The sequence below is a fragment of the Telopea speciosissima genome, chromosome 11, assembly GCF_018873765.1.
Source record: "Telopea speciosissima isolate NSW1024214 ecotype Mountain lineage chromosome 11, Tspe_v1, whole genome shotgun sequence".
Lineage (NCBI taxonomy): Eukaryota > Viridiplantae > Streptophyta > Magnoliopsida > Proteales > Proteaceae > Telopea > Telopea speciosissima.
In genome coordinates, this window is record NC_057926.1 from 11955088 (window position 1) to 11972238 (window position 17151).

At 40.1% G+C, this 17151-nt stretch overlaps 1 protein-coding gene across 5 annotated transcripts in view; it reads right to left on the reverse strand.

The window, feature by feature from the left end:
• Positions 1–17151, reverse strand: part of LOC122645748 (nucleolar and coiled-body phosphoprotein 1) — a 50120-nt gene that overhangs the window by 3613 nt on the left and 29356 nt on the right. For 3 of the 5 annotated variants that reach the window (XR_006330515.1, XM_043839097.1, XM_043839096.1), the window contains 6 exons: positions 7740–7866; positions 7459–7656; positions 5977–6022; positions 4877–5859; positions 4662–4775; positions 4055–4140 (listed from right to left, as the gene is read on the reverse strand). Coding sequence is in view for 4 of the 5 variants with exons in the window: in XM_043839097.1 (XP_043695032.1) it covers positions 4055–4140; positions 4662–4775; positions 4877–5859; positions 5977–6022; positions 7459–7656; positions 7740–7866 (1554 nt within the window). In the remaining variant the exon portion in view is untranslated. Of the gene's footprint in view, positions 1–4054; positions 4141–4661; positions 4776–4876; positions 5860–5971; positions 6023–7458; positions 7657–7739; positions 7867–17151 lie in introns of all 5 variants that reach the window. The other 2 variants (XM_043839099.1, XM_043839098.1) reach the window with 2 other exon arrangements.

The following is a 17151-nucleotide window of genomic DNA, read 5'->3' on the forward strand; positions in this document are numbered from 1 at the left end:
TTTCCATGAGCCTCCTCAATAGATAGATAGCTTATGTCGTGGATCTACCTGGCATAAAACCAAATAGATTCTTCAAGATATGAGTCAATCTTCTCAGATGGGCTTCAATAACCTTCTCCAAGAGTTTCATAGTATGACACATTAATTTTATGCTTTTATAGTTATTGCATCTCTAGACATCACCCTTATTTTTATAAACTGAAACTACAATGCTTCTCCAATCATCTGGCATTTTCCTTGTGATCATAATCTTGTTAAATAACTCGGTTAGCCAATATACCCCACAAACTCCTCTAGCTTTCCACACTTCAATTGGGATTTCATCCGGGCCAGGTGTCTTGCCTACTTTCATCTTTCTTAAGGCTTCTTTAACTTCTACCACACCAACCTTTCGTATATAACTATGGTGTGTGGTGTCTTGATGAATAATGTCGTTAACCGAATCGGTCATATTCGAACTATCTCTATTTAGAAGTTCACAAATATATTCATCTCATCTTCTCACAATGTCCTCATCCCTTACTAATACTTTTCCATCCTCCCCTTTTATACATCTCACCTGGTGGAAATCTCTACTCTTTCTTTCTCTCAATTTAGCTATTTTATAAATAGCTTTTTCCCCTTCCTTTGTGTTTAGCTTAATATAGAGCTCCTCATATTTCTTCACCCTAGCCATCCCCACCATCTTCTTAGCCTCGTTTCTGATCTCATCATACCTCTTTTTATCTTCTGTTTCTTTAGTCTGTTTCCATTCTTAAATTTCTCTTTCTTGGTCATGATGGTTGCTTGGACCTCCTCATCCCACCACCAAGTCTCTCTAGGGGCTTGACGCCTACCCATTGCTTCCCCTAGAACTTGCTTGGCAACCCTCATAATACAAGTCATCATTTCGTTTACATCACGTTGGTAACTCCCTCAAAGTCCCACTTTCCTTGTTTGACCACATTTTCAGTAAATGTGCCTAGGGACTCCCCTTTTATCCCCACCATCTTATCTTAGGGTAAATAGGTTCCCTCCTCCTACGCTTTATGTACCAAGGCACATATCCATGAACGCCAGTCTATATTGGGTGGTTAGACTCTCCCCAAGAATAACCTTACAATCCTGATATAACATTCTGTATACGCTTCTAGTTAGGATGAAATCTATTTGACTGGAATGAATCCCACTTTTGTTGGTAACCAAGTGTTCCTTTCTTTTTTCAAAGAAAGTGTTCAAAATGGATAGATCATACGCTACCGCAAAGTTTATGATTGAGGTCCCCTCCTCGTTCCTCTCTCCAACCCCGAAGCCCCCATGGACATCCTTAAACTCTACAATCGCTCCCAACATGTCCGTTCAGGTCACCTCCAACAATGATCAATTCATCTTGGCCAAAACCCTACACTAACTCATCCATGTGGTCCCAAAATTGGTGTATAAATAAGCACAAACGATATTGACAACCTCCTTCTCCAACACTAATTTGATAGATATAATCCTATCACTCAATCTTTTGACTTCCATTACATCTTTCTTCAGATCTTTATCCATTATTATCCCCACTCCGTTTCCATTAATTTGGTCTCCCGAATACAAAAGTTCGAAGTCATCCAACAATTTAGCTTTGTCACCTTTCCATCTAGTCTCTTGGATACAAGCTATATTAATCTTTCATCTCCCTCAAAACATCTATCAACTCCAAGGTCTTACCCGTTAAGGATCCAATGTTCCAGGAAGCTAATTTAATCCTACGTTTCTGAGCTAGCATAAATCCTCTCACCTACCGTTGCCCTACTAATCACTGCATTTGGGCGTGATGCGACGCGTCGCATACGGTGGACGCCCTAACCAGTTAAGGACGAGATGACATGATAACAAGAAAAAGAACAAGAAAGCATAAAACTGGGATTCATAGTAGATAAGGATATGCAAGAGAGTACTTAATGCATTAAAAGACACTCACACAACTGGGGAAAAAAAAAAAGTTGGAAATTCAAACAAAGCAAGATATCGGGATGCTAACACAGTGCAAGTAACTAAAACAATAATGTTGGAAAGCGTAAACATGTGATACAAACAACAGAGATGATACAGAGTTGGTATAACAGAGCATATAACTCGACAGAGGATCAGATATACAACTGGACAAATATAAAGGGATGCTACTTAGGCTACAGTTAGTCAAGTAGGCACAATGTAACACCTGAATGCACCACCAGTAACTCAAAATATCGACAGTATAAAGATCAAATATACAACGTGACATATAGAAAGAGATGCTACATCAGCTACAACAGATCAAATAAGCACAGCCAATAACTCAAAATATTAACAAAATAAAGATCAAATATACAACTTGGCATATAAAAAGGGAAGCTCTACAGCTACAACAGATCAAATAGCATAATAATACAGCTGGATGCACAGTTCACCGAAATATAAAGTGTTCTAGCCCAATAAATTAGAGTTATCAATGGCTAATAGTAAATAGAATGCACACAATGGTTAAGGGTAGAAGAATGTCAGCTACGACACAGCACTCCAAGGGCCATGACCAAGGGTAGTTCAGCCGAGGAAGCGATGTGATATGGGTCAGCACACTGCCGACGCAGACCGATTCAGTTTTGGTGCAGTTTGACACAAAGCTGTGAGACAGTGGCGGTGGTAGGGCAGAGGTGCACGGATAGGGGGTGGGGGTGATGAGCGAGGGGCAGGAATATGAATCGTTGGTAGTGGGTGTGAGGGTTGTTGGAATGATCGATAAGATGGGGTTAGGAGAGACAGATGGAAGCAAGGAGTCCGGATGAAGAATCGAGTACTGGGAAGATAGAACAAACAGCAGAGAGAGAGTCGGGGGAAGGCAGGGCAGAGATGGTCAGGGAAGAAGGGAGACGATGGTAATTTTTATATATATTTTTTTAATCGTCTATCTTTCTCAGCAGGTGTTCTCGTGAAGGAGGAAAGGGGGATAGTGATTGAGAGGAGGATAGAGAGTTTTGGTGGTGGTAGGAGGTAGGGATTCCGAGGATTTCAGGTGTTCAAGGATGACGTAGGGATTGTCCGGCAGTGAATAGGTAAGCGTAGTTCTGGAGGGGTCAGCGACGGGGAGTGGGGGTTATACGTACCTGAGTCGTGCACAGCTGCTGTATGGTAGTGACCAAAGCCGTTCCAGGAGTGTCACAATCAAGAGAATCTCGCACTCCAGAAATCTCGTGGCTGTGAGAAGCCCAAACGAATCGCAGAGCTAGTTAAGTGGCTCTGTTTGATCGCACACAGCAACCTCAAAACCCCTTTCTGATGGTGGTGCTCTGTGTGCTACTTAACTAAGCGCTAGAGGGTGGTCTCGGTTTACCCGTTGAGGTAAGGACGAGAACTAGAGAGCAAGCGAGGGGCTCACCAGACTCTGATCTCGCCGGAAGTCAAACCATGAGAATCTGGCCATTAGGGTAAGAGAGAGAGAGGCCTCCTCAACTCTCAAGCCCTTTAAAGAAAGACCAAGTATAATCTTTTCGCTTAGAGCTTATGGTCTGCTACATAAAGCTGGTGGTTCAGGTTTATAATAACATTGTTTACTTCTTCCCCCGAAATACATCATGGGCATATGTGCAAAAAGGGATTATCGAATTACAGATTGTGCTTCTGTTAACAAGAATGTCTTTGCTCAACTACAAGGGCCGGGAACTCATTGTATAGACCAATCACACGGAAACCAATTTTAGGATCCCCATAAGAATTTGAAAAGGCATTAAAAATTAGAGAAAACTAAAATCCACCTGTATAGATACGTGAAAAGGGAAGACTTGACCCTACCATGTGCTGAAAGATGATAATAACTAGATTTGATTACAACATTGTATTATTGAATAGTAAAACAGGAATGCAATTATAATGGAACTACCAAATGAATCAACAAGATCACACAGGAGAAAAACAAAGCTGTTAAGATAAAGAAAAAATTTTGAAAATGAAAGAAAAATTCTTCATGCCCTAACAAGTATACAATATCAAATTCACACAAAATCGCATAATAAGTTGTGTCAGCAAGAAAAGATATATGGAAAACCACACTTACATACGATCTTGTGGCCAAAAAACCTTAATCTTGGAACCAACCAGATTCTCACCATATTCTATAGCACCATGCTGCGTTTCAGAAGACTGAAAAGGAAAATTATTATCTTGATGAGAAAGTGATTAAATGACAAAAGCTAGAGCACTAGCATAACATTAGAAGATAATCAGTGGTCAATCAAAAGAGTTCAGAACAAGGGAAGAATTCATGCCATCTCAGAATGGGATTATAGTATTATCTGGGAAAGTCCAACTCAAGACATGTGTTATACTAGTTACAGCAATTGAAACAGATAGAGACTGGCATGAACCCAATCGATTGACTTCCAAACACAACCAGGAGGCTAGTCAATAGCAAGCTTATTTTTCTAAACTTGAACCAGTTTATTTACTACATTTCACAATCCCTGAAAAATAAAATTATGAATCCTACAATCCAAAAACCAATACCAATTGGACTCTGCTTAACATGTTGCAAGCATCAATCCAAGCAATCACATGAGACGTATACAACATAGTTCAAATATTAAAAAGCAAATAGAAAGAGATAACCAAAGAAGTCTATAAACCAGATACACATCAAATTACAACATATTAGTATAACATACCTCTTCCTTCCCGGGAGTACGTTTCCTCTTAGAAGGTATCTTTGGGGTGTCTTCAACTTGACTTTCATCTTTATTTGATGCCTTTGTTGCAGACTTTGGTGAAGAAGCTAAAACCTGTGTAATACATAGTGACAAAAAGTAACTTATTCAGAATGGAAAGAGGTTCAGAACATAACCACCAAACTACCAATTAACAAACCATAGTGATAGGTTACCTTCTTACTTGATTCTTCAACATCCTTGTCAGATACAGATTTGCCCCTGGCCCGCTTATTTTTAACCCCCTGTTGTTTTCCTGATGATTCATCCTCATTGGAAATTTTTACATCTACCTTCTTACCAGACTTCCTCAGCGACTTAACATCTGAATCACTTGTGGCTCCAGCTTCCTTCTTTGAGACAATATCAACTGGAGTTGATGTTTTCTCATTGGCATTCCCAGAAAGTGCTTTTTTCCCTGTGCGCTTATGTGGTTTAGCTTCAGATTCACTCATGCCCTCCAAATCCTTTTTGGCTGCAGAAGGAGTAGCTTCATCTTCACCATGATCACTCAATGAAGCTCCCTTTGGTGGCGAACCAGGTTCAGCTTTTTGGTTTCTGCTTCCTTTCTTCTTTGGAACCCGGCGTCCCTTCCTAGAGCGCGTTTCATTAGTATTGGTCTGAATTGGTGATGAAGCAACATTTATAGCCTCACTAGGTGACGCTGCTGGAGAGGAAGCCTGTGCCTGACTCTCCTTCTCTGGTTCAGATGACACAGCTATGCTCTTGGTAGAAGGGCCTTCAGAAGTTGCACTATCAGCTTCCTTTGTGCGACTCTTCCTCCGATCAGGCAGCTCTACAGATTCTTTCTCATGACCAATCCGAGAATGGTCAGAACCTTCTGTAGAAGTCATCAAAGAATTAGGTTTCCTACCCCTTGCTTTCTTCGTAGCTTGATCTGGCTTTGTTTCTGGTTTGACTACCTTCTCAGATTCCAAACTATCAGGTTCAATCTTCACTGCTCCATCAGTACTTTTGGATTGATTAGTACGACGGGGACGTTCAGGCTTCTTTTTTGGGGAACTTGGATCTGTCAAAGAATCATCATTTCCAGTTTGAGAATTACCATTGCTCATCACTGACTTGGGGGATTTATCCACAGCAGGATCTTGCGATCCAGAACCAGTCACTTCTGGTGCGAGTTCATTAGCTTCCTGAGAAATAAACAGTAAAGTTATGCATGCTCAATTTAAATATTTTAATCATTCAGCAAAATCTAAAACAATTGGCAAAAAATATGATCAGAGGAATACAGCCAAAGGATCACATGCCTGGAGTAGCTCATCTGCACCAGCCTTCTCCAACGATTTGCTCTCATCTCCCTGAAAAATGCCAATAAACAAGTTTTAAAAAATACTAATAAAAAAGAAAAAGGAAAAACTCCATAACAAATATATTCACATCATCTGGGCATATCGCACTATGAATAACAAAATAATTGAACATTACTTATCAAATCCTTTGGCAATATACTGCATATAACAGTGAACATTACGATACAAGAATGGAGTTCGATTGGAAAAATCAATCAGAATGAGATGGGCGAATGGACTCACAGCACCATCATATTATTAGCTGAGTATACATTGACCAGACCTACCCAAATATGGCAGCAAAGGGAAGTAGAAAAAAATGGAGATTCGGAACAACAGAAACAAGCCCCACCATGAAGGAACCGTCAACAACCTCTTGCTTTTATGCAAATGCCAAGTAAAATCCATTAAAACTCCCACTCGGGGTTCACAATTTCACCAAAAGACTGGTTTTACCAAACAGAGTAACTGGAATCTTTTATCAAAATCGACATAAATGGGCAACATCAGCAAAGCTTCACAGAGATGGCAAACCAAGGTGTTTTGCTTGGCATTTAACCGCGAGGGGATGCTATATTAAGCATAAATAAACATCTAAGATTGATTAAAATCATAAGAAAATAACCCTCAAATGGTTTTATGACTTTGAAACCTACTTTGACAGTCTGTGAATGGTTTGAACAGAACAGATTTTCAGCATAACACATCCAAGGGATCCATGTAGGGGCCTGATAAATTGCAGTGGCCATTGATGTTGTGTCCCCGCAAGTTTCACATTACCATCCGTTTGTAAATTTCCACACAATTTCCAAAATACCCAGATGGCCTCACCATTTCATCCCATGTCATGGCAACAACACATCTACGCATGCCACCCACCAATATTTATTATTCTGTTCACTAAGCTAAGGAAAAGTATAATGTCTGAATGGCAAGAACAACAAATTGTTCTCAATTCGTTTTACATTTCCTCATGGAGATGTTTAGATAACACAACATATCCTAATAATTAAAAGATCAGGAGAATATGCCAAACAAGGCTGCCAAGAAAGACGCCATCGACTACTCACTTGCAAATATGGATTCAAGCGAAGGGAGTAATTATATCCACAGAAACCCAGACAGAAAACAAACAGAATAAACCAGAGATGTAAACCAAGTAATACACCTGCAGCGTTGGCCGGTAAGATTAATGGGAGAGCAATTAGAATACAAAACACAATAATTTTCATAAAACAAGTTATCTAGATCACCAAGAGAGAATAGATTCAAGCAAATAAGATAATGGTATTCAGGGAAATCCAGGAAGGAAGCAAACAGAAGCAAACAGAAGCAACCAAAGATTTAAGCAAATATGTCCACAAGATTAACAGGGAAACAATTAGAATCCCAAACACAAATAAATTCCATAAAATAAGTTATCTAGATCACAAGGAGAGGCGCACCGGATGTTCGCCTGATGCATTGGCTTTATTGTGTTCAGCAGCATCAGATGTCTCACGGCATATAGAGGCCACAATGTCACTGTAATCATTGAAAGAAATGCCCAACGATTCTACTGCGTGAATCATGTACGGTTTAAGCTTAGCAACACAGTTTCCAATTACTTTCTTCCCAAGTTTTTGTGCAATAGGCAAAACATCCTGATACAGAAAAACTAATAAGACAGACAAATGGGAAAGAAGAAAATAATAAAGCAAAAGACGTCATGTAAACAACAAATTACCTTATTTTCCTTTTTGACACTATCTAAGAGGGGAGAAAGAAGCTCCACGGATATATCTTCACTTTCCTCTAACACAAGGGTCATAATTGTCTCCATGGCAGAGAAGACATTTTCTGGGTGGTCATCCCTGATATTTTAGCAAAAGCGTTCACATAATAATAAGTTTAGTTACTAGAACACTATGGTACACCTAATTCAAGAATACATAAATAAGTATCTATGCATTATTTAAAATAAAAAGAAATAAAAGACGATATTTCCCAACAAAAGAAAAAGATCAATGATCAAAAATGTGTTTAGCTTAGCCATTTATAATGTTCATAACCAAACTCACAATTGTCATACTGCCACAAATTATTATAAGATTTTATGCTTAAAGGACCATATTTGAATTATTCAAGTGACTATAATAATTGGACATCAGCTTGCTGGATGGCCCAAATATCTGGCACACGGGTCCAAGGTCCCACCCCCCCCCCCCCCACATAATAATAAGTTTAGTTACTAGACCACCAAGGTACACCTAATTCAAGAATAATTAAATAAGTATCTTTATTTAAAATAAAAAGAAATAAAAGACAATATTTCACAACAAAAGAAAAAGATCGATGGTAAAAAATGTGTTTAGCTTAGCCATTGATAATGTTCATAACCAAACTCACAATTGTCATACTGTCACAAATTATTATAAGATTTTATACTTAAAGGACCATATTAGAATTATTCAAGTGACTATAATAATTGGACATCAGCTTGCTGGATGGCCCAAATATCTGGCACACGGGTCCAAGGTCCCCCCCCCCTCTGATAGATCGAGTTCAACCAAAATGGAATTTGCCAAATGGAAAAATAATGCTTTGAAAATCTAGTGACTACCAAGAGGGTGCATGGCCAACTGAATGGTTGCAAGGTAATATATGGGATTAGGTTCAGAATTTTGACAAATGGAAAATCAAGACCATGCTCTCAGCATCCAAATAGTCAGTATCGCTATATCACCATTCCATGTGGCAAAAAGTAGGAGGAACATACAGAAAGGCCTTCCAATGTGGGCCATGTAAAAGAATTAATTATTTTTTATTAAAATGGTAATTTTTGTATGTTGTGGCTGCTAACTTGGGCCTCGCATATAAAACACAATGATCTTTCATGGTAACTGCTGTTTTGGTTACATTGATGCACAGCGATAGAAGGATCTGCTGATGATGGGCATGAGAGAGAGAGAGAACCTGCTGGTTCGGATGCACGCAAGGATGAAGAAGAGAGAGAACAGAAGAAAAAGGCAACAACCTCACTATCAAAATAAATCAATTTCATTAATCAAATCGTGACGAGGCTAAGCCTCTTACAGGTATTTATAAAACTGAAAACAGAAGAAACAGAAATATAAACAAATAAGGGAACTCCTACTAGGGGTGCAAGTTTGGCCCAACAAGCATGAGCCCAAGCTCGAGCCCAGCAAGGTTTGGGCTAGGATTTTTAGCCTGAAGGGTGTGCCAGAGTTGAGATTCCTAGGCCCAGGCTAGGGAAGGCCTTGGGTTGAGCCCGGTCCAGCCTGATGCCCTTGTATATATATTCACACATTTTTTATATAACATAAATCAAAACCAAAAATAATGCAAGAGGCTTGGGATGTCTAGCTTTATTTATAGGCATCACATTCTGATGTAGTTAAATCATCTAAACAGGCTTATTTTATTAGAAATAAGCCTTGAGTTGGGTTATATATGTGTTGGGCCTTTAGTCCAATGGGTTTTTTTTGTAATGGGCCATTTTAATGGGCCTATAATATGAGTAAAGGCTAGGCATACGGGATTAGTTGAGCTAAAATCTTTATTTCTTTATTCCAATTGTTTTTGAGTGTTTTAGTTAGGCTGGATTAGGATTTTTTATGACGTGATCGGGACGTACTGATCTGGGGTCAAACCGTCTTGCAAAATAGCAAACTCTGGCTGAGGAGTGCCGGTCTGAGCCGGCGGAGTGAGCTCCGATGCCAAAGTTAGATCGCGCGCACAAATATCTCTAGGTTGGAAAAAACCTGAGCTAAGTCAGTCCCCTTTACCTGAATGTTGCCATAAATAGGAGAGCATTGGACTTCATTTTCTCATTCGTTGCTCACTTTCAAAGGTCGTGCTGCTGTCTTGGTCGGTTGCATTCTTTAAGCTCAGGTCGCTTCCTTGGTCGGCGCTTTTTTCCTCTTGCTTTGAGAAGTATCTTCGATTGGGTTGGCCACAAGTAAGTTTTTCTTTTACTTAAGGCTTATAGTGGTAGTGAGTACAAGTTGCCTAAGGTGAGTAGTTCCGTAAAGGGCTTTAGTCAGGGTTTCGACCGTGCCTCACCTAGTAGTCTGAATGCCAAAGACCTCCTCAGTTCGGCTTCCGATGACCTTGACAATGTTCGTCCTGACCGGGATGTGGCAGTGGGGCCCGATCGTGAGATCCATAAACCATTAGTTGCTCATCCCGACTTAGGAGGGGGGACGAGTTAAGACTGCCGATCCTGTTGCCGAGGCGGACGAGGTCGTAGAAGTAGAAATTTTGGCTACGGAGAGCTAGGGTTTAGTCGATCATGGGGTCCAAGTCATCCAAGATGATCAGGTCAGCTCTGACGAAGAGGATGATGATGAAGATGAAGATGATGATGACAAATATGACGATGACGACAGTGATGAGTCCGGATCGGACGAGCAAGAACAAAGCGTATACAACATGTCCAGTATTCCGGGAAAATCCGACCTAGTTCGGATAAGGAAAAAGTATGGAATTCCCCATGAGGTCATCTTGAGAATTCCTTCCGAGAAAGAGATGGCGTGCCACACCCAGAGTCCGTGGGTAAGTTTGTACGAGATGTCCTTTTTTAATGGGTTGAGGCTCCCTGTCTTGGGCCTTGTCAAGGAGATATTTGACCACTGGCTTTTGATCCCCTGCCAGCTCGTTCCGAACTCCTGGAGGATCATCCTCAGCTTTTATGTATTCTTTAAGAGGATCGGTTTTAAGCCCACCTTGCCCTCGTTTTCTTTTATTTTATGTTGAAAAAGTCCAATTTGGACGGGTGGTACTATTTCACCCGTTGTAATTTGGGCAAGAACAAAAAGGGGGTCCTGCTCTTCGTAGCCATGCCCACTTCGGTTAAGAAGTGGAAAGATCGGTTCTTCTATGCCGACATCCCAGGGGCACCATTCAGGTCGGAGTGGCTCGAGATCAAATTGAAAATTACCAATCGATCCATTACCCTAAGTGGCAAGGCGGAGAAAGCTGTTGCCCGTGCCGCAAGGGTCAAGAAGTTTGATGTCAGAAAGCTGAACTCCGACGATTTCCTAAGGGAAATGAACTTGGGTGAGTTAAGTTAGCTCGGCTCAGCCCTTGGTTGTTAGGTCTGGTTCTAACCTTCTTTTGCTTTTGCACTTCTTCCAATGACATTCAAATTGGATAAGGAAAGTCTTGCCCGAGCCACACTCGAGAAGAAGAGAAAAACGGCAAAGGAGAACTCTCGAAAGAAGGGAGAGTCGAGCCGAGGTGTCGCCCCGACCAACAAAGACAAGGGGAAAGCTAGCGTCACGGTTCCCCTGAAACCGTCAAAGGGCAGTTCGAAGGCGCCTCCCCCCACCAGGGTTTTAATTATTGACAGAGATGATGGGCTCGACAGGGACGAGCAAGAGAAGAAAGACATGAAGAGGAGGGAGGAGATTCCCTCGCCATCCGTAAAACGGGTCGAGCGGGAGAAGACAAAGCTATCACCCGAAGAGAAAGGGAAGAAGGTGGACACGAGGCTCAGGGAGGACGACCCTGAGCCGAATTATTTATCAGATGGAATTTGAAAGCTAGCGATTCAGCGATGGACGACGGTGTTGTTACCAGGGAGTGGGTCTCCAAGTGCCGACTTCCTCGGGATCGGAATGACCTGAGGGAGCTTTCCAACGGAGCCTTCTCTACAGAATTTTATAGGTACTTAAACACGGTGCGTTCTCACTCATTTTCTCATTGTGCCTTTTTCCTTGGTACTGGAAAGTTCTAACTTTTCTTATTTTTCTCTTCCTCTTTTCTATTTTTTAGGGTTTTTCTTCTTAACCAATAAAATGATACATCCCCTATACATCTAACCATTGGACCCCACAAAATAAATTAAAAACTATTCTACTTCTAATTTAAAAAATTATTCAATACTTTGGGCCCATGGTATTATAATGCTCCAATTAACATATAAAAATCCAAGATGTAGATTTTGAGATCAAACAACATCAACACAGCTGAACTAGCCAGCTGCATCATATACCAAGTTGAGGCAAACCGATAGAAGGATCTGCTCGTGAGGGGTACAAGAAGAAAAAGAACCACGCTGGTTCAGATCCCGCAGAGATGAAGAGAGAGAAGAGAGGTGAGAACAGATCAAAGTCATGGAGGGAGAAGAGAGGAGAGAGAAAGAAGCATCAACCTCACTAGTCACTACAAGATTCTAAAACTCGGGTTTCGACCCAGCCAGAAACCGAGATATGGTCGAAACCTGTGATTTTTTTCCCGCTAACTCGAACTGGTGGTTTCGAGGCCTAGAAATGCTTTTTTTATCTGATTTTTTGTATACAGCCTATTTTTGACATTCTAAACACAATGCATGAACTATTTTCACCTAAAAAAAAAAACACTAATGGTTACAATGATTTTTTACCCAAGTTTACTAGTGTACGCACAGTGTGAATCATAGTTGTCAAGATAGACATTTATTTATACCAAATATCGTTTAAGTAAATGTTTCATCTACTTGGGATAATATTCAGAATAAGCAAATACCCACTATTTGAATCCAATAAAAATAGTTAAAAAATAAAATTTCAAAAAGATAAAAAGTCAACCCCCAGTTCAAGAACAAAAATTGAATTTTCGGCGATAGGTGAAATTTTTAACTTTTAAATGCTGGGATTTTTCTCAAATCTAAAAATTCCCTAAATCTTAATACGGTAAAACATTGCTAAAAACCAAAAGTGCGGTAATATATTCATTTGTTTTAATGTCTAAAAAAATATTTTCAATTAGAGCGATTTTAAATAGCATTCACGAACATCAAATAAGGTTTGACCGAAACATAACTCCTTCAATATCGCACTTTTGGTTTTTAGCAATGTTTTACCATATAAAGATTTATGGAATTTTTAGCTTTGAGAAAAATCCTAGCATTTAAAAGTTGAAAATTACACCTACCACCGAAAATCCAATTTTTGTTCTTGAAGGGGGGGGTTGATTTTTTATCCTTTTGGAATTCGATTTTTTAACTATTTTTATTGGATTCAAATAGGGCGTATTTGCTTATTTACGAATAATATCTTAACTAAATGAAACATTTACTTAAATGACATTAGGCATAAAGAAATGTTTGTCCTGGTTTCTAGCATAAATAATTGTATGTCCTAGTTTCGAGCCAGGTTTCCTCAAGTTTCGATAGGCATGTGTTGAAACTTGTGAAATATGGGTTGTTTCAATCGAAACTGGTTGAAACTAGTGACTTTTTTCCACCCACATCTCGTCTCGGTTTCTCAAGAAAACGAGATATTAGCAATTTCAACCGAGATTTGTTACCATGCCTCACTATCAAAATAAAACTAGATCAATGCCATTAATCAAATCATGAGGAGCCTAAGCCTCTTACATGTATTTTTAAAACTGAAAACAGAAGAAAAATAAATAAAAACAAGGGAGAGAGTTCCCATGAGGGCAATGTAAGAAGGAATCTGCACACTACAACCAATGAGGGCTTGGAAAGTGGTATCATCCATATGAGGCCTATATAGTTAGATAAAAGAGAGATGTCACTATGGATCCCACTGTTTATCATGCGAGGAGGCCGGAGGGCATAAAGGAATCTGTCCAAGGGCAGTGTAGCAATCTTTTTCCCAAAAAACAAATAAGGGAACCTCCTACAATCAACCACCAATAGGGATTCCTCAACAGAAACCCAAACCAACTAATACTCTCTTCCACCTGCAGGCGAAAAGAAGATCCCCTAATCGACTCAATATTTACAATAAGATAAATACAATAAAATAAGGGTAATTCTAGGCATCACTATACCTAGCGAAGCATAACACTTAATAACTATTTGCTACTTGGCAGCACATGGATTAGTCCATGTAATAAAGGACCCCCTCCTCCTTCCTGGGCATCCCTAGGCCTCCCTTGAACATGCCCATGCCACCTCAAACGCCTCTCTTCGATCTTGTCATTGATCAAAGCAATTCCCAAGTCAGCTCTAATACGTTCATTCCTTACTTTGTCACTCCTAATTTTCCGCACATCCATTTTAACATCCTCATCTCAGTTACACATAGTTTCTCAATATGACACTTCTTAACTACCCAAACACTTTGCCCCATACATCATACCCGGTCATACAATAGTCCAATAGAACTTTTCTTTAAGCTTTAAAGGAATGTCAGTCCACATAACACTCCGGATGTACCATCCCATTTTAATTCTCTGCGAAACATCATCCTCTATGCCACCTTTTTATTTATAATTGACCCCAGATATCTAAAATAGTCACTTTGTGGTATCTCTCGATCCTCAATTCATACTATGTCAATATCCATCATAATGTGACTAAAATTAAACACCATATACTCCATCTTCGTTACTAATCTTAAATCCTCTTGTTTCCAAGGTTATCTCCAGAGCTCTAACTTCACGTTAATCCTTGCTTTTGTCTCATCCACTAAAACGATATCATCGGCGAAGAGCATATACCACGGGACCTCGTCTTGGATGCTCTTGGTTATGTCGTCCAAGAATAGCCAAATAGGAAACAATCAGTGACAGAAATCAGCTCTAGGGTTTTGAACTAACTAACAAACAAAAACTAAAAACAAAGTTGAAATTAGAAGCAATAACGCAACAAGCCACAAATAATAATTCCAACCAACTAGACTTGTGATAAAAATAGATCCACAAGATGACAGCTAACTAATATCAGAAAGTATGAATATTGATAATAAAAAAAAAGGGAAAAGGAATGCTAACCGATGTTCTGCCTCGACATGTACTTGTGCCCAGGCATAGCCGCACGCGAAATGATCGGCGCAACCCTACTTCTTTCCGCCTTTCCAGGGGGTGCGCTGGTTATTTTGCATGCGGATGTGCTTGGGTGCATGTACACGCCGAGGCACAGCACCAGTTAGCATTTTTTCTCCCTAATAAAAAAAGGATATTCTAACTATTGACCATGGAACGTTGATGTTAGCAGATCTGAATTAGAGAATATTGCTTGGATGATCAAATACTGACCATAGGCCTTTGTATTTACAATGAATAATAGAGATTACTTGGATAGAAGAGCCCCCTAATATAGCCGACTCTAATATAGAGTGGTTGTATATGATAAAAAATATAATAAAACACTGAAAAAGGTCCAGAATACCCCTACGGTATTCTGTCCAATACAATCCAACACTCCCCCTCAAATTGGTGCATATATATCATGCATGCCCAACTTGACTAAAATAAGATGAAACACTTTGCCACTCAACCCCTTAGTGAACACATCAGCTATTTAATCAATAGACTGCACAAAGAGAACACAGATGAGTTCGCCTTCAAGTTTCTCCTTGATAAAATGTTTGTCAACCTCCACATGCTTGGTACGATTGTGCTAGACAGGATTATGAGCGATGCTAATGGCAGACTTATTATCACAATATAGCATCATGGGAAGATGGACAGCAACACCAACATCCTGCAACAATCCTCTAAGCAATAACAGTTCACAGATTCCTTGCGCCATGGCACGAAACTCTGCTTCAGCACTGGATCTTGCCATAACATTCTGCTTCTTGCTACGCCATGTGACAAGATTCCCACCCACAAAAGAGCAATATCCAAAGATAGATTTTTTGTCGATAGAGCCAGCCCAATCAACATCAGTATAAGCTTCAACCTTCAGATGACCATGAGGGGATAAAAGTATTCCTTTTCCTGGAGCAGACTTCAAATAATGGAGGATGCAAAGTATTGCCTCCATATGAGAGGAATAAGGATCATGCATAAACTGACTTACCAAGCTTACGGCAATAGCAATGTTTGGCCGTGTATGAGAGAGGCAGATCAGTTTACCAACCAACCGCTGATAGCGACCTTTGTCAACTGGTTCACCTTCTTTCTCCTTGAGTCTTGCAATAGCTTCTATGGGAATGTCTCCCGGATGACACCCTAACAGCCCAGTCTCGAACAACAGATCTAGGATATATTTTCTTTGAGAAAGAAAGATGCCCTTTGAAGATCGAACAACTTTTATTCCCAAAAAATATTTTAGAGGTCCCAGACCCTTTATTTCGAACTCACGACCAAGAAAGTGCTTCAGTTTGTTGATCTCATCACCACATTTCCGGTTACCACAATATCGTCCACATAGACTATGAGAAGAGTAACCTCATCACCAACTCGTTTGATGAACAAGGTATGATCAGCATTGCTTTGTTTGTATCCCACAGAAACCATAGCCTTGTGAAACCTGCCGAACCAAGCTCTAGATAAATGGTTCAACCTATAAAGAGCACGCTTCAATCAACAGACCTTTCCCCTGGTCTTGTCATCAGAAAAGCCTGGTGGGATGTCCACATATACCTCTTCCTCTAGCTCTCCATGGAGGAAGGCATTCTCCACATCCAACTGTTGAAGAACCCATCCAAGATTAACAGCATAAGATAATAACAATCTTACAGTGTTGAGTTTTGCCACTGGTGCGAAGGTCTCCCGATAGTCAACCCCGTATGTCTGAGTAAAGCCTTTTGCAACCAGACGTGCCTTATATCGATCCACAGTCCCATCAACCTTCTGTTTGACCACAAACACCCATTTACATCCCACTGGTTTTTTCCCTAGAGGAAGAGCTACAAGATCCCAAGTATTAATATTTTTCGATGCTCTCATTTCTTCCAACATTGTTGCCTTTTACTTTCCATTTGTATAAGCTTCCTACCAAATTTTAGGAATAGAAACAAAAGAAAGAGAGGACACAAATGCAGGAAAGGATGGAGACAGAGAACTATAAGAAACAAAACAAAAAATGAGATGCTGAGTGCAAGTCCTAGTACCTTTGCAATGAACAAGAGGTAGGTCAAAAGGAGAGATCTTACCAAGAGCAGTTGGGTCTTGATCTAAAGTCAGCAATTGGATGGGTACTGGTGCTACAGTGGATTTAAGTTGCCCTTTTCTGGAACATCCTCTTTGATAGGTTAAAATGTTGGGGTCGTCAACCCTCTTCTGAAATTCACTAATGGTTCTCTGGACTGGAGTCAGCTCCCCCTGATTAGGAACTTCACCATCACTATTGTCCATAGTCTCCTTTTGTATAGGATTCTCTTTGGCTAAAGGAGCAGCAGCCAAAGGAGTAGGGGCAGTAGCCAAAGGAGTAGAGGCATTACTAGGGACAG